The sequence below is a fragment of the Sus scrofa genome, chromosome 7, assembly GCF_000003025.6.
Source record: "Sus scrofa isolate TJ Tabasco breed Duroc chromosome 7, Sscrofa11.1, whole genome shotgun sequence".
Lineage (NCBI taxonomy): Eukaryota > Metazoa > Chordata > Mammalia > Artiodactyla > Suidae > Sus > Sus scrofa.
Window position 1 is genome coordinate 50,928,991 of NC_010449.5, and position 17,937 is coordinate 50,946,927.

The window sequence follows — 17,937 nt, forward strand, 5'->3', positions numbered from 1 at the left end:
TGGAAGAGTAGGAAAATGGAATAAAAATGCCATGAAATGGGAGTTCCCATAGTGGCTCAGTAGTTAACAAACCCGACTAATTATCATGAGGTTGTGGGTTCGATCCCTGGCCTTGCTCAGTGGGTTAAGGATCTGACATTGCCAGGAACTGTGGTGTAGGTCGCAGACACGGCTCGGATCCCGAGTTGCTGTGGCTGTAGTGTAGGCTGGTGGCTACAGCTCCGATTAGACTCCTAGCCTGGGAACCTCCATATGCCAAGGGAGCAGCCCTAAAAAAGACAAAAAGACAAAAAGACGAAAAAAAAAAAAAAAAAAGCCATTAAATGGCCAAACACTGCCATTATATGCTATCCTGTTAATCTGGAAGCGGGCATGCTGTGAAATACCAAGGACTCTGATGAGAAGACACTGCATGCACGCACGCACGCGCGCACACACACACACACACACACAGCAAAGACATGCTACAGGGATTACAGATTTATGAACTCTCCATACATCATATTTATTCTTATGGAGATACTATCTCAAATTATTCAAGATATTGTCTTGAATTATTCAACATCTCCATATAAATGCAAGTGTCCTGAAAGTATTTCAACCAAGTAACCAACTTCTGTTGGGTTCCCTCAGGCCCAAGGCACTGTGTTAGTGGAGTGAAGAGAAAAAAACGTCTGGAACACAAAAAATACACAGACAACAAACAGAGAGTGAGTGACAAAAAGGCAGTACAAGCAAGTAAATTCATAAAATCTCAGAGGAGGGAGCAGCTACGGTGTTTGCGTAGGTTTGGAAACATCATGAAAATGATGACTTCTTAGACACATGCTACATTTAAACATACATGTTCTGATTCAGTGACAACTCTGCAGAGTAAAGACAGGTTGGAAAAAAATTTGAAATAGTAAGGATTAACGTGGAAGAAATAGACTTGTGCACAGATAGTATGATTGTCCACTTAAAACAAGTTCCAGATAAATTACAATTAGTAAGAGAATTTAGCAAGGTGGGCACACACAGAGTTAACTGAATGGCCCTAGATCAGCAATTTATATATATATATATATATATATATATATATATATATATATATGTAATATATATCTAAACAGTAACTCTTAGAGTAACAACAAAATATAAGAGAGCTTGGAGTAAGTAACAAAAGTGATTAAAGATTTTTTTTTTTTAGTGGTGGGCCAGTGACTGAATTTGAGCTGTAGCTTCGACCTATGCCACAGCTGTGGCAACACTGGATCCTTTAACCCACTGCACCAGTCTAGGGATCGAACCCGTTACCTCTGCAGCAAACCAAGCCACCTATAGTCAGATTCTCAACCCACTGCACCATGGTAGGAACTCCATGGTTAAAGATCTTTATGGAGAAAACGATAAAAATTTAATGAAACACATTTTAAATGGCCTGAATAAATGAAGAACCATACCTAATACATCCATGGATAGAAAGATTCTGTACTGCAAGTGTTTATTCATGCCAAATACATGCACTGATTTAAATCAATACCAAAGTCTCAATGGGGCTTTTCATGGAACTTGGCAGGCTGACTGTAAACTTCAGAGAGAAGAGTAGAGAGTTAGGAACAAAGAAAAACAGAGTAGAGGAAGCTGGCCTTTTGGATGTCAAATATATAGGAAAAAAGAAGAGTTGAACAGAAACAACGATAAACAAAAATGAAGTCTGATAGTTCAAAAACAGACCAATGTACATGTGAAACTGGTTTATTACAGAACTGACAAAGAAGATGATTAGTGGGTAAAGATAGGACTATTCAATTAATAATGTTGGAACAATTGGTTATTTGTATAGGGAAAAAATGAAATTTTTTCTTCTTCATAACATATATAAATATTGACACAAACATTTAAACAAGAAAGGCAAAACATTAAATTTTAGTACAAAAAACAAAAACTCTGGGTCTGCAGTGTAGTCATAACTTTATCTTCTTAAACAAGATACAAAAAAGTAAAACCCATGATGGAAAAGACTGATAAATTCAACTACATTAAAATTAAGAACTACTGTCCATTGAAAGATACTAAATAAGCATGACAAGTCCCAAACTGAACAAGGAATTTGCAAAACTTAAAACTGACAGAGGGGTTTCCATCATGGCTCAGAGGAAACGAATCTGACTAGTATCCATGGGGATGCAGGTTCAATCTCTGGCCTCGCTCAGTGGGTTAAGGATCTGGTGTTGCTGTGAGCTGTGGTGTAGGTCACAGACGCGGCTTGGGTCTGGCGCTGCTGTGGTTGTGGTATAGGCCGGCAGCTGTAGCTCTGACTGGACTCCTAGCCTGGGAACTTCCATATGCCATGGGTGTAGCCCTAGAAAGAACAACAAAAAAAACCCTGACAGAGAATTAGTATCCAGAATATACAAAGAATATATAAAAAACAATATTAAAAAGTATGTATCGCACAATAGAAAACCAGGCAAATGACCCAAAGAGATATCTTCACAGGAGAAAACAAGAATGACCAATAAACATGTCAAGTGGGTAGTAAGGAAAATGTAAATTAAGACTGTAAGAAAACACCACATCATACCTATCTGATTACCAAAAATCAAGAAGCCTGACAATATCAAATTTTGGTGAGGATGTGGAATAAGTGGAACTGTTAAATACTGCTACTGGGAGTATAAGTCATAACTATTTTGGAGGACAATTTGAAATTATCCAGTTAAGCTAAAGTATACACAGGCAATTCCATTATGGGTATATTACCTAAAACTTTTTGCAAATGTGCACAAGGAGATATGAGCAAAAACATTCAAAATAGCATTGTTTAGATTAGCACAAAATGAAAGCAGCCCAAATATATACTGACAGGAAAATGGATAAATAAAATGTTTATTTCTATAATGAAATACTACACAGCAGTGAACAATGAATGGACTATAGGAATAAGTGTAAACTTAAATTTACCTCACCATGTTAAATCAAAAAGCAAATTGGAAAAGAATAACTACAGTAAGATTCTATTCAAAGTCCACAAACAGGAGCTCCCATCATGGCGAAGCAGAAATGAATCCGACTAGGAAGCACAAGGTTGCAGGTTCGATCCCTGGCCTCACTCAGTGGGTTAAGGATCCAGCATTGCCGTGAGCTGTGGTGTAGGTCACAGATGTGGCTCAGGTCTGGCATTGCTGTGGCTCTGGTGTAGGCCGGCAGCTGTAGCTTCGATTCGACCCCTAGCCTGGGAACCTCCATATGCTGTGGGTGTGGCCCTAAAAAAAACAAAAATGAAAAACAAAACAAAACAAAGTCTCACAAACAGTATATTCTTCGATAATACACACAGGTTGCAAAGCTACAGAGAGAAGCAAGGGAAGGAGGTAGCAGACGGACTGAAGGTAGTCCCCTACCATGATCCCTGCTTCCTGTTGTTCACCCCCTGGTGAAATTCCCTCTCCCTAAGTGCGAGTGGGGCCTGTGACTTGCTTTTAGCAATGGAAAATGGCAAAGGTGTTGGGATGTCACTCCTGTGATGACACAAGATCACCATACAAGACTCTGTCTTGCAGTAAATTGCTTCTACAGTCTCCTCTCTGGCTTGATGAAGTCAGCAGTTGAGCTGCAAAAGTCCACGTGACAAAAAAACTGCACGCAGCCTCGAGGAGCTGAGGGCAGCCAATAGCCAGAAAAAGTGTGGGGTCCTGAGTGACACAGGTGTGAGGATTTGAATTCTGCCAACAAACTAAGTCAGCCCAGAAGCAGATCCTCCCCCATTTGAGCCTCCAGAGGAGCATGCAACTCAGTCAACGTTCTCACTGAAGTTTTGTGAGATCCTAAGCAGGACTAGCTAAGCTGTGCTCATACTCCTAAGCCACAGAAAATGTAGAACAGTAAAACGCGTATTGTTTTAAGCTGCTAAATTTGTGGTAATCTGTAACATACAGCAATTGAAAAAGATAATACAAAGGATAAACACAAAATTCCAGGTAGGGTTATGTCTGAAATAGTTCAGTCTTTTTTCTTTTAAGTAGCTGAAGTTAGGCTTTATGGGACTCCAGTGACCGATATAAGGAGTCATCTGTGCTATCAATTCATTTTATCATTCCTGCTTGAGTCATTTGACACATATGCAGTTGATTTCAACCTCGAGCCCCACAAGAGCAAAGATACACTATGTACCGAAGATAATAAACTGGAGTGCTCCTGGAATTTCTAATGCCCAATAAATCAATGTTTCAGTAAATCACAATTTCTTACTCATCTTGACAGTTCAAAGCAAAGAAAAAAAATTCGCCAAGACTTCACCCGTTCTGATAAAACCATCCAATTATGTCTAAATCAAGATTGCAATGGATTTTTACACATGCCATACAGCACCTTCACCCTCCCATAAAATCTAACCCTACTCCCACCAACTGCTATGCTCCTTCTTGCTAAATGAGAACATGTCACAGACGAGCAAAAACTGCTTAGCCACTACTCAGCACTGCAAGCTCCAAGGATTAAACTGTGAGCCTGATAGAATAAGCATTCAAGGCAAGGAAAGCTGATGGCACAGACTTCCTTCAACTGCCATCTCGCTCTCTTTCGCTCAGAGCCAAGTACGGTAGCTTCCCCAATTTACCTGCAAAGAGAGGAGCATGTACTCTTCTGCTGGTGATGTTGCAGGGCTTATAAGCTTCTAAACTTGCTGCTCCTTGATGATCCTGACTGGCTCCCTAGACCTCTGGCATTATCATCTCACGACCTTTATCACTTAGTCACTACACATACAGCTTGCTTATGTCCAAAAATGTTCTGAGACCGCTCTAGCCTGTGGTTTCTTACTTGCCCTTTGGCTCAGACACATTCAGATGCTGGCTGTTCACCGACTTTCAGACCCTCCTGATCAGTTTCTAGGATCTGCCTGCCCAGAAACTGGTACCTATCACCTGCCCACTGCCTGTAATTGTGGCCTGTGCAACTTAGTTTTTGGATTTTCTTATTTCTTGAATATCTGCCAAGCCCAGGTTCTAGCATGACAACTGTTCTAACCAGGTCTTTCCTTTAGCCTTGAAGAGAAAAGCCTTATAATTAAATAAGGTTTGAAAACTTGGTTCATATACTAGTTTAATTTCCCAAATGCTTCTAAGCAAGACAAGTTTATCTAATGTTACCAAAGTAACATAAGAGGAAGTACACAGATTTACCTGAATGTGCCTTTCTAGAGACAAAACAAATCTACCAATAAGGCAATCACCAATCTCAATGATTTTGACAAGAGAGCAGAACCTTGAAACAAGATACTAATGTTTTATCTCCAATTCTTACCCGCTGCAAAAACTCAAGAGGGCTGTATTTGGGCCCCAAGACAAAAATTTTCTTTCCTCTTCGAGCCACACCACTGAATACTCGGGCAAAGGCAATAAAAGACTCTTGGTCGTTTCCTTCCTGGAGCACCTGTTGCTCATCACCTGCCAGAAACAAATGGATAGTGAGTGCCAAGAATGCTCTCTGCAGTCCAGGAACTGCTGGGAAACACAGTGAGAACAAGGAATGTGCTATATCAGCCCAGTTTCAGGAAGGAAACACCAAGAATGAAAGAATATTGATAAAAGCTACCTGTAAGGCTAAGAGCCCACGAGCTTAAGGAGGAGGGTCCCATGTCAAAACCCCAGCCGGCCAAAGCCTATTTAGGAAAGCTATACCTTTCGGCTCTTCTTCCTTTGGACTCGCCTCAAGGGCACTCCCATCCTGGGTGGGCTCCACGGGTGCCTGCCCCTGCGCCGCTGCCAGCTTCTCCGCGTGCCTTCGTCTGGCACGCTCACGCCTCTCAGCGATCTCTTCTGGAGTGAGAGGTCTACAGAATATTGCGAATATGTTAACACCTGGCAACATCGAGTTCTCTCTCGGTCTGTCTAAGCAGGACACAGAAAGTAGGAGAAGAAAGAGACGATGATGGCTGGTCTCCGGTTCCTTCCAGGTGGAAGGTTTCTCCAAGGTCTCTCCCTAACTGCAGCAACAGGACAGAAGGCCTATCAGGCTTTCTGAGAATGAGTGTCAGCTTATGAACTGACATGCAAGAGCTAGTGTCCACCCAGAGCCACACATGGCAGCACAGAACCCTTCTCGGGCACCCACATTCTTCCTCACTGAGGCAAAGGACAGGGAAAGAAAGGGGATGAGTAACAGTTCCCAGGGCTCAGAACACCCCTGCAGAGCGACAAGCTTAAGACCCCAAGAAGAAACTGAGGTCTTCTCCGCAGGTACAAAAATATATCTTCATAGAAAACGGGTCCAAAAAGGACAGACTGAACTTCTTTGCAGAACAGATGCTGACTCATAGACATTGAAAAACCTGTGGTCTCCAGAGGAGACAGTTTGGGGGTAGGGGGATGTGCTTGGGCTGTGGGATGGAAATGCTGTGAGATCAGATTATTATGATCATTATACAACTACAGATGTGATAAAAAAAAAAAGAAAGAAAGAAAGAAAGCGGGTCCAAGAAGATGGGTTTAACGTCAGGCTGCACATGGGCAACGCAGAAGGACCGACAAGTCAAATGGTGATTCTCAGCCACTGTGTCAGTTAGACCCAAGTACCATCAGAGCAAAGGCAGTGTGTGGGTGTGTCTCGCATTCGCTAGGAGGGAATGTGAAGAAAAGGGTGTCAGTCTGAGGAACAGGGGCTAATTAAACTGTTTTTTCTTTTCTAAAGATCATCCTCATGTCTGTCAGGTCACAGAGAAGGAACACGGCGTCTTAATAACAAAAAGTCTTTATGAAAGGGGAGACTAAGTTGAATAAAAATGGATATTCTGCTTCAGAGTTTAGGTTTGGAAGGCAGAAACCAAGCAGGGACACTATTTCCCATGACCTGGCTCTTTTCCACGTGTGGGTCTTTGTGCACCTGCTTGCATGCTCGACCAACTCCAGCGCAAACAAGAGACCACTACGGCCCCAAGGCTGGTAGAATCCTGAACTCTGGGACTCAGCATCAAGACACTCAAGCTAACGCTCTGGTCCTAACTTTATGCTCTGGCTCTGGAAGCTGGGCCATGGTGCCTGATGCTGTCACTTAGTGCCTGCCCCTCCTGCTGCCCCTCCCCTTTGGCATGAAGATTCCTGTGTACTCCCTGATCTCTAACTGACACCTGGCTGACAACCTCATCTCCCACCCGCCATGCCCCTTCCCTTCTCTCTCCTTAAGCACCAGAATCCATTCATGCACTGTTCAAGTGCTTTCTAAATGGCTCCATGCTCTTGGGAATCCTGGTGTCACATATCCTAACCCCCCTTTTTACTTTGTGTGGGCTATCCTGGAAGGTGACAGCTTACATCACCGGCTGTCCATCATCAGCCCCTTCAGATACCTACTTGCTGGACATGACCTCCCGCCAGGCATGGACACCAGTTCCACTCCTTTAGCACCTGCCCCTCAAAGTGGAGGAGCTTGGTCCTAGGAGTCGGCCCCTCCTACAGACCCGTCCCACTGCAGGTGGCAGGGCTGTGCCATAAGACACAAAAAAAATGAGAGGATGATCTTTGAGGATGGCTTGCTCAGGTGTCCTGAGGCAACCACACCTGCTGGCAGCGGAGGCACTGACTCTCACTGCAAGGATGAGCTCTGCCCTGCTGGATGCTCCAGATGTCACAAGGCCTTTCAAGCACAGCATGAAAGGTGCGTCCCTGTAATTACTAGCCACGGATGTTGTTCCGTCCTCTTGTTGTTGGAGCAATACCCAACAAATGTACTTCCCTCCCCTTTCCTTTCAATTATCTGCATTCATGCCTTTCTCCTCACCCTTCTCTTCTACAGGCCACACATGCCAGAGCTCCTTCGGTCAATCTTTAGATAACGTCCCTTGTTCCTAGACTTTTGCTAAAACCTTTTATAAGAGTATCTAAAAAGTATGAATTAAAATACAAATGTAGAACACGTTACTATTATTACAACAGGAGAGAAAAAAGCCCCGAGGCACCTGTTAGTATATGGAGAGAAACAGTCTCTTCCAACAGGCTCATCACTGATCCAGACATTGTGTTAATCATTTTACATACACTACAGCACATATTTATCACAACAATTAAATGGCACAGATATTATTACTCCTATTTTACAGATAAGCAAGTGGAGGCTTAGGAAACTTACATGACTTGACCCAAAGTCACACAGATGATAAACGGAGGAGCTGTAATTCAAATTCAGATCTGACTCCAAACTCTATACTTGTTATCATCAGGCTTTGTCTCCCACTCAGAAGGAATTAAAGATGATAAAACATCACCTCATTAAGTTAAGTGTGGTTTTATTTTAACTGGTTAAGAAAGAAGCATATTCGTTCACATATCTTTTTCCTACGCCGCAGCCACAGCAACGCAGGATCCGAGCAGCATCTGCGACCTACACCACAGCTCACGGCAATGCCAGATCCTTAACCCACTCACTGAGCAAGGCCAGGGATTGAATCTGTACCCTCATGGATGCTAGTTGGGTTCATTAACCACTGAGCCACCATGGGAACTCCCTGCTCACATATCTTAAATCATCACTTTGCCTGAGTTCCTAGCAAGAAGCAAGGCTTCTGTCTGAAGATCCCCTCTTGTTACTAAAAGAAGTTGGTTCTCAATAAGAAAACAAAAGAAATACACAGACTCAGGGATTCGGGGCAGGGAAGGAACTGCCTGAGAAACTCCTAAGAGAATGTTCTTAACAGGTACTTAGCTTCATGTTCCCACCCACACTCTCCCCGCACCTTCACCAAACACGCACCATTTCCCCAGCCCAGCCCTACCTCCCTTTTATCCTTACCTTGGCTTATTCTGAGGCAAAGCCTTAGCATCAACTGCAAACATTTTGGAAACAAAGATAATAACTGGAGCAGTGTCTTCACTTCCACATTTCATAAAAGCTAAACAGGAAGTCGAAATGTCACGATTTTTTTCCCCATTATTACACAGATTTTTCTAAAAACAATTAAGAAGTTTAGAACATGGCATCATCTAAATACATAAGCAACCTATAATCTTCTACAACTATAATACAAATTCCATTTTGAAAAGTATAAAGTTGCTAGAAAAACAGTACAGCAAGAGCAAGAGAACTGGCAGAAATGAGGAGAGAAAAGCAAAACTGATGGGGTGGGAGAAGGGCTGTAGAAATTCCTACAGAGAACTGAAGCTAAGAAATGGGCTGAATCACCCACCATAAACCCAAATAAATGTTTCAGTGGAGAAGGGAGAGACTAGAGAAATGTCATGGAAGATCAACTGCCAACAAGGTAGCTTGTTATTAAAATACATAAAAATCAATAGCTTTCCCAATTCCTCACCAAAAAAAAAAGTTAGAAAATAGACAAAAATATCTTATGATAGTAGCAAAAAAATCTTAGAAATAAGTTAAGATTCAATATTATAGAGATGTCAATTTTCCCTAAATCTATTAATTTTAACATAATTTCCTGTCAACATATTGACATTTTTCTTAATCTACGCTGGAGGTATAAAACCACATGGTTAGTTAGGTAAGTTTTTTTTAAAAAATCACCCACGTCAAAATAATTTACACATTAAAAATTCAGCAATAAAATTCAAAAAAGAAAAATACTCCAGGAAGTAAGAATTAAATCTATCTATCAGAAACAAAGTGACATGTCCTGACTTATATTTTAACAGTGTCACTCTTGCTGCAGTGTTGCAAGTTCCCATTGTGGCTCCGTGGTAAGGAATCCAACTAGCATCCTTGAGGACATGGGTGTGACCCCTGGCCACAATCAGTGAGTTAAAGATCCTAAGTTGCTGTGGCTGTGGTGCTGGCTGGCAGCTGAAGCTCCGATCTGACCCCTAGCCTGGAACTTCATTTGCTGCAGGTGCAGCCCTAAAAAAAACAAAACAAAACAAACAATCTAACAAAACCTTTGGCTGCAGTGTTGAGAAAGCACTAAAGGCAATCAAAAACAGAAACAGGAGTATCAGTTGAAAAGCTATTATTATAACCAGATAAGAGATCATGGTTGCTTGGCCCAGGGAGGCAGAAGTAGAAATGTTGGAATTCATTCTGGATATATTTCAAAGTGAGAGCAAACAGGATTTGCAGGTGGATGGATGCAGGGATGTGAGATAAATGTGGGAATTGGGAGCATGTCGTTGTTGCGTAAAGCCCTGCAATTAGACTAGGTCACCAAGAGAGTGACTACAGGTAGAAAAGAAGATTAAGCCCAAAAACTAAGCCTTGCTTGAGACATCCCACAGCTAAAACGTCAGGGAGATGGAGAGGAACTGTAAAAAGAGTTAAGAATAAACAGCCAGCTCTAATGGCAAATATCTGGCTTGGCTTCTTGGCCTCAAGAGACTATTAGTAGTTCAATCTGGAGATTGCTTTATGACAAGTTCTAGCAAAGAAGATTTAAAAGAGCCTATATGGTCAATTGCTATTCTTGCTGGACCTATATAAATTATCAGGCCAAGTTTAAAGAAACTAAACTTATTTTGCAAACAAATTAGTCGTAACTTGGCTAACCTGGATAGCAATGAAGGTGATTTTTTTTCATATTTTAAAGTTTTACTGAAGTATAATTGATTTAAAATGTTGTGATAGGTGATTTTATAGAGGAAAAATTACGTTTCAATAAAAACTACGATATATACTTGTGGAAAATAGATTCTAGTTCTGTTTACCATCTTTTGAGGTTTTGTTTTCCTACCTATAAACTAGACTGGATCCTGAATTTTTCTAGTTTCCTCAAATATTTGGCTATAACTCTCCAAACTAACATTTCCAATTTTTCTCCCACTTTGGTTTGGAATCATTGAGAACCACAGCTGCCCCTTTCCTGAAGCCCTGCAAACTAAAGCTGAACAACTTGACATAAACTTGAAAGATCACACAACAGCCCATGCAAACAATCTTCAGGCCAGTATAAGCCACTCAGAAAGTTTACCTAGGAGTTCCCATTGTGGCTCAGCAGTTAACGAATCTGACTAGGATCCATGAAGACACAGGTTTGATCCCTGGCCTTGCTCAGTGGGTTAAGGATCCAGCGTTGCCGTGAGGTGTGGTGTAGGTAGCAGATGTGGCTGGGATCCCGAGTGGCTGTGGCTGAAGGGTAGGCCAGCAGCTGTAGCTCTGATTGGACCCCTAGCCTGGGAACTTCCATATGCCACAAGTCTGGCCCCCAAAAGACAAAAAAAAAAAAAAAAAAAAAAAGAAAGAAAGTTTACCTAAACCCTCACTTGACATCATCAAAGACATTTCAAACTTGACTTGTCAAGAGGCAAAAGATGCTTGACTCTGACATATAGAAATATGTCTTTTTTGGGCCGCCCTGCAGTATATGGAAGTTCCCAGGCTAGGGGTCAAGTCAGAGCTGCTGCTGCCAGCCTACACCACAGCCACAGCAACGCCAGATTCGACTGTGTGTCTGCAACCTACACCACAGCTCATGGCAATGCAGGATTCTTAACCCACTGAGTAAGGCCAGGGATTGAACCTGCATCTTCATGGATACTAGTCAAGTTCATTACTGCTGAGCCACAAAAGGAACTCCTGACATCTAGAAATCTTGAGTGGCTGCCCTCTAAGCTCAGACATTGGTTTATAATTTGCTCCAACCATTAACCTTTTTCTTTCATCTCAATAGAAATGTCGCTTTAAATATGTAATATCTAACTGTGAGCTCCTTATAAGCCTACCTGCATCACTGCCTCCACTCTGTCAATAGACAGACCAGTTGTCAGGACTAAGACACCAGTTTAATGAGATGGAAGAATCTACCAACTCAGCTTCTGGACTGTGAAACTTCTTGAAGTTTCAAAGGCAGAACTATAGAAAAGCAAAATATGCCAACTCAACATGCGTTTCTTTGGCATGAGGATTAATTTAGGCTGATTACTTTTAGGAAACAGAGACTCAGGAAGTCCTTTTCATGTTCCACTTAGCTTTCTAGATAATTTTGATAAAGGGTCTGTTCCCGGAACAGAGCTACCACCAGAAATACCTGCAAAGAATACAGAGATGTGGGGGAGAACACCTGGCAGGGGCTAGAGATCAGAGTCCATTCTGTGTCCCAGAAAACACTTTTTTTTTTTAACCAATCTTTTTCTTTTTCATCTTCATGTGAGTGAGTTGCTTTCCTCCCCTCTGACATCCCAAACACTAAGAGTATTTAAGGTGCCACCTCGCACGTTGCTCAGTTTTCCTGGGTCTCTACCATGCATATACATTATTAAACTCTTGTTTGGTTTCCTCTTGTTTAAATATAAAAAAGGGGGGGGGATAAATAGCTAGGGAGAGAGGAAGAAAAGCAGAAGCATGTGGAAGCCTAGAATCCAGGAAAAAAAGGGTCTCAAGGAGGAAGGAGTGATCAATCCTGTCAAACGGGAGTGACCCATCTAGTCAGATGAGGGCTGAAAACTGGCTGTTAGATTTAACACAGGAGAGTCAACAGTGGCCCTGAGAACAGCCATGACTTGATGGACAGGGGCTGCAAACTCAAGAGAACGGGAGAGGGTGAGCACATACAGATGAATTCCACAGAGCCTCCCAGAGGCTGCAAGGGAGCCCCCTGTCACGGGGAGCGCATACAGAGGGCTGGCTAACAGCACAGACCCCGGAATCACTTTTCCACCGTCCCTAGGGACAAGGTCATGGGGGTGATGCAGCACTTCAGGAACACATTCCTGGCTCTTTAGGAGGATGGAATAGAGCATGCTTATAAGACTATGAACTGCGATCAAGGCAAAAGAGAGGGGTCTCAGAGTCTGCAGTCTCCCCATTCCCCTGGCAGAGCAAAATGGCTACAGCAAAACTGAAACGTCAGAAAACAAACAGCAACTGGTGAAATGCCATTTGTGAAATTGTTTATCTACAGAACTGATCATTTGGCCATTTAACATACTAGCATTCAGCAAACTGGTCTAGAAGAGCCTTGACTTAGGATGATCAAAAATATGCTACGTGCCATGTTCATCTTTACCTCACCTGCTTTCAGGGCCTGGGTTTCTGGAGGAAGGGAATCGAATGTTTGTGATCCTGCACACATCAGCTTCTCCACTCTCTCGGCCGTAATATCAAGAGGACTAGGAAGCTTCTGACACACCATAGCTAAAGTCTGCTGTTAAGAACTCAAAACCTTGAGCAAGTGCCCTCCACCTTGGCAGAGATTCACAGTACACCCTAAATGCTGAGGTTAATGTATGTCTATACAATGCCTGCGCTGTAGGGTAATAATACTCTATGCATCACATCTCAAAATACGGCTACAACCTCAGGGAGTTCATGGACTCGCTAGAGCCCAGAAGAGGTCCTCACAATAGACATTCTAATACCAACATTCTATGGAACAAATGAGGACAACAAAGCTTACCAGCTTGGCTACCTGTGACCTTTAAGTCCTCAACATTTTTTCATATGGTTTCCGTCCCTATAAACTCTTATAAAACAGCCATTAGCCATGAGGGTGGTACAAGAAGATCCCCCACCAAAGCCAGTGTCACTGCAGGGGTGTATGTCTATCACAGCTCTGAGATCCACCGCTGGTCCACGCCCACGAAATGGCACCCTCCAGCCCACCTCATGGGTACTGCTGAGGACACACACATCAATGAAAAGAAGATAGTCTAAGCTAATCTATAAAATTACTTTAGTTAATGTAAACCATTTAAAATCCAGTCTTTTTGGAGTCACTAAAGGGATAGGAACTATCAAAAGCTAAAGAAAACACGGGTCTAAAATGAACTGGTTTTAGACACTGGGTTTTTTTGTTTTTTTCTTGTTTTGTCAAATCTGTGATTCCATTAAAAACCATTAAAATAAAGGATACCAAGAACAGCTTGAGATATGGGTAGCCACTGGCTGCAAATAGCATTGATCTGAACTTTAGGATCTGAATGTCGTGCCTCCCGGGCTCCAATCTTTAATCCTAAAGAAGTCACGATTTTATCAATTTTTTCTTTGTCCCTGTAGTAAACAAGAGATGGACAGGGATTGGGGAGAGGGGGAGAAAGATCACATAAAGATGCCAAGGAACAGTGAAGAAAAGGAAATCATCATTATTGCTCACATTCATTTCTAATGCATTATTTTACTACAAAAAAAGTAAAAATGCTTAAAGGGGCTCCAGCCACAGGAGGAAAGTACTCAACCTCTGCTTGTGCACTTCCAAATGAACTTCTCTTTAAAACTGCCCATGAAGCACTATTCCACAAGCTCCTTAAACAAGCTGTGTTTATTGGTAAAGCAATTTTATAAATAAATTCTAAAAAAAATCATTGTTCCACCTCTGGCACAATTTAGAAAATAAATGTACTAAAGCAAACTTTCCTTTCCACTTGAATTGGGCAAGTTTTTCCCCAAGTTCCCCATTAATGATCCTTGATATCAAGCACCTTTTTGATTGTAATTACTATTTTACTTTAAACTGGGTTTGTAAAAACAAAGGTCTAATATTTCTTTCCATTCCTTTATCTCTTCACCTGATCACTCTATGAAATATCACTGTCTGTCCCTCCTGTCATTCTTTATTTGGGTTACACAAACCCCTTTAATTTGTTTCCAAGCCCTGTAATCAACTCCTCTGTAAAGGCTCTGTTCACTTTCTCAGTCTGTCTGAGCTTTCTGAAGTATAACCTATCGAACTGAAAAGGGAGGCAAATTATACCACCCCCAGATAAACAATTTATAACAGTCTTACTTTTTCAAGACAGCATCATACAAACTCCATATATTTCCCAGGATCAACTGTACAAATAAAGGCTTCTTTCCTTTTGCCTGTAAAAAAGGATGTATGGGCTTAAATTTCTGAATATGTAATAGGTATCTTACATATGCATTCCTGACATGTTTTATTATCAGTATGTTTCATTTCTACTCGAAAATGTTTACTCAGTAGTTAAGTGGAGGAAAGTAGCTATAAGAATGCTTTATTTTATTTTTATTTTTTTATATTATAGTTTTTTAATTTTTTTATATTTATTTATTTACTTTTTTGTTTTTTGTCTTTTTGCCTTTTCTAGGGCCCCTCCCACTGCATATGGAGGTTCCCAGGCTAGGGGTCAAATCAGAGCCGTAGCCACCAGCTTATGCCAGAGCCACAGCAACTCGGGATCCGAGCCGAGTCTGCAACCTACACCACAGTTCACAGGAACGCCAGATCCTTAACCCACTGAGCAAGGCCAGGGATCGAACCCACAACCTCATGGTTCCTAGTCGGATTCGTTAACCACTGAGCCACGAAGGGAACTCCTATAAGAATGCCTTAAATAGCCAATGATCCACAATCAATAAGAACGCACTGTTCTCCTCCTCCGGGACCTTAGACTTCACAAATGAGATCACTTGGGGGATACATCACTGCAGCTGCCCTTCCACTGCGATCAAAGGAAAACATGGTGCCCAAGCTGAGAGCTAAAACTTCATGCTAAAATTTCCATGAGCTTCATTCTAAAGAGTGTTCTTAAACACGAAAAATGTTTAACTTAAGGAAGAGGATATTAAAAAAAAAAAATTGTTACTATTTCTCCTACCAAACTATGTAAAATAATAATAAGGGCACTTTGAGATGGATACTCTCACATATGCAAGAGATGAAAGAGAAACTGATACCAATCTTTCGGAAGAGCTATGGCAAGGTATTAGGAAATTAAGCCATTACCTCTGAATGCCCAGTTTAAAAAAAAAAAAAGGTCATTAGGAAGACATAAAAATGTATGCATAAAGATGCCCATCACAGCTGACTTAAATATCAAGATGTTTGAGGAAAAATAAATAAAAACTATGTCCAATTCTATGATAATGATTACATAAATGATGACGTACTCACAAAATAAAATACTAACAAGGTACTCATTATGTGAGAGGAACTGATCTAAAGACTTTTTTTGGGATATTTCATATGATTATAATAACCACCCTATAAGATAAGTACTATCATGTCCAATCTGCAGGTGAAAAAACTGAGACAAATGTCACAGAGCTAGTAAGTGTTAAAGCTGAGACTCAAATACAGAGTCAGATTCTAAATCTATGCTCTTTTCTACCTTGCTACACTGGCTGCTCTTAAAATATACCGTTTAGGAAGTTCCCTTGTGGTGCAGTGGGTTAAGGATCCAGCATTGCCACAGCTGCAGATCAGGTTTAATCCCTGGCTCAGGAGCTTCTACATGCCACTAGTGCAGCCAAAATATAGATATTATTTATGAAAAGCTTTTAATGGCAAGGGAATATGTTCACAATATAATGTCAAGCAAAAAAGCAGCTTGAAAAAATTTTTAAAAAGCAGCTATGCTATATCAAGAGTATAATCTCAACCAAGGGATGTATGTATCTATCCAGCATGAAAGAAATGAAAACCATAGCATCAGCAGCGCTGGTTTCTGAATTTTTTCTTTCCTATAGCCTTATACTTATGAGAACTTTCTAAAAGGAATATATATATACTCTTAAGTGAGAATAAATTTAGAAACTCCTGAATTTCATATTTAAAAATAAGCTTCAAGAAAAGCATCCTTTGAAGCTATGTGACTTGGTAGCCCTTCATCACCTCTATCTATAGAATGAAGTGTCCTGGGGAGCACCTGCCTCTCTCCATCAGCACTGCATGGGGACCAGCATCCAATGAGAGAAGGCTAAGACTAGGAACGCAGTGTGAGCGGCACAGTGATATCTAAAATCGATGTCTCTTGGAGTTCCCGTGAGGCTCAATAGGTTAAGAACCTGACATAGTGTCCATGAGGATGTGGGTTCAACCCTGGCCATGCTCAGTGGGTTAAGGATCCAGCATTGCCACAAGCGGCAGCAGAGGTCACAGATGTAGCCCAGATGCTGCATGGCTGTGACTGTGGCATAGGCCATCAGCTGCAACTTCAATTCAAACCGTGGCCTGGGAACTTCCATATGCCACAGTTGAAAAAAAAAAAAAAAAGAATAAAAGAGCTGTCTCTTTATGAATGGGACACACAAATGCATGATGCAAAATAGTGTAAGTTCATGAGCCCGGGATCTGAGCTTTTTGTTCCTCTTGAGAAGGAAAAAAAAAAAAAAAAAAAAAAAAAAAAAATGAAGGCAGTCCTTTGTTCCTTATATTTACAGAACTCTATTTCAGCAATACTTGAAAATAAGACACATGAGCTTTAACCAAATAGATAGAGTAAAAAAATCCCTCATAAACTGACTCGCATTAACAAGGCCATATTACGGGTGTGTTACAGTTCAGGTTTTCACAGGGCAAGAATGTGACCAAGGATCAGCAGGGACATATGCCACATTACCTGATCAACCTTCATAATCTTCTTAGCCTTCATATTTATATAATAATCTCCCCACAAGGTTTTCAAAAGAACTTCTTTTCTGATGCCAGTTTTTTGACTGTAGATTTTGGCAAAGTGCTCGATTCTGAAAGAAAAGCAAGTGTTCCTGTTATTAACAACAACAGGAAGAAGTCTGAGGAGAGCTAGCACATGACTGTTCCTGTGCCAGGTGCTGTTCAACGTGCTTTAAACATTACTAAACATAATCATTTCAACTCTCTGACAAGGAAGGTACTAATTATCTCCCCCAGTTTACAGAAAAGGATAATGAAGCACGAGATATCACATAATGAAGTTGGGATTCAAACCCAAGCAGTCTGGCTCCAGAGCCCAAGGTCCTGTCCAACTTTCCCTATATTCATACAAATTAGAATGCGTGTCACAGCTCCCTTTTACTTAATTTTGCATGTGTATAAAAGTAAGAAGAACAATGCCCAAGGAAACAGAGGCTCCAGCTGCCCACCACACCTACGCCAACAATAGACTTGGTTTTAGCCCTCCACAACTAAAGATGCCCGTGGCTCACAAAGAAAACAAACTCTAGACCCAGAACCTGCCAAAAAAAAAAAGGCTTTTTAGCATCGTGGATTAAGTAGGAAACAGATATATACTAACTTAACTCTCTCCAGCCCTTAGAGAAACCAGTTAGCACCAGGTCTGCTCTGCTGCAAACCCAGCC

The 17,937-nt window shown here is 41.4% G+C and overlaps 1 protein-coding gene across 1 annotated transcript in view; it reads right to left on the reverse strand.

Moving 5' to 3' along the window:
* EFL1 (elongation factor like GTPase 1) overlaps positions 1 to 17,937 on the reverse strand; it is a 137,300-nt gene that overhangs the window by 89,266 nt on the left and 30,097 nt on the right. The window contains exons 8-14 of the mRNA XM_021098870.1: positions 17,220 to 17,343; positions 14,645 to 14,721; positions 13,775 to 13,911; positions 12,934 to 13,056; positions 8,767 to 8,866; positions 5,664 to 5,815; positions 5,287 to 5,429 (exon numbers count right to left, since the gene is read on the reverse strand). Of these exons, the coding sequence (XP_020954529.1) occupies positions 5,287 to 5,429; positions 5,664 to 5,815; positions 8,767 to 8,866; positions 12,934 to 13,056; positions 13,775 to 13,911; positions 14,645 to 14,721; positions 17,220 to 17,343 (856 nt within the window). The remainder of the gene's footprint in view (positions 1 to 5,286; positions 5,430 to 5,663; positions 5,816 to 8,766; positions 8,867 to 12,933; positions 13,057 to 13,774; positions 13,912 to 14,644; positions 14,722 to 17,219; positions 17,344 to 17,937) is intronic.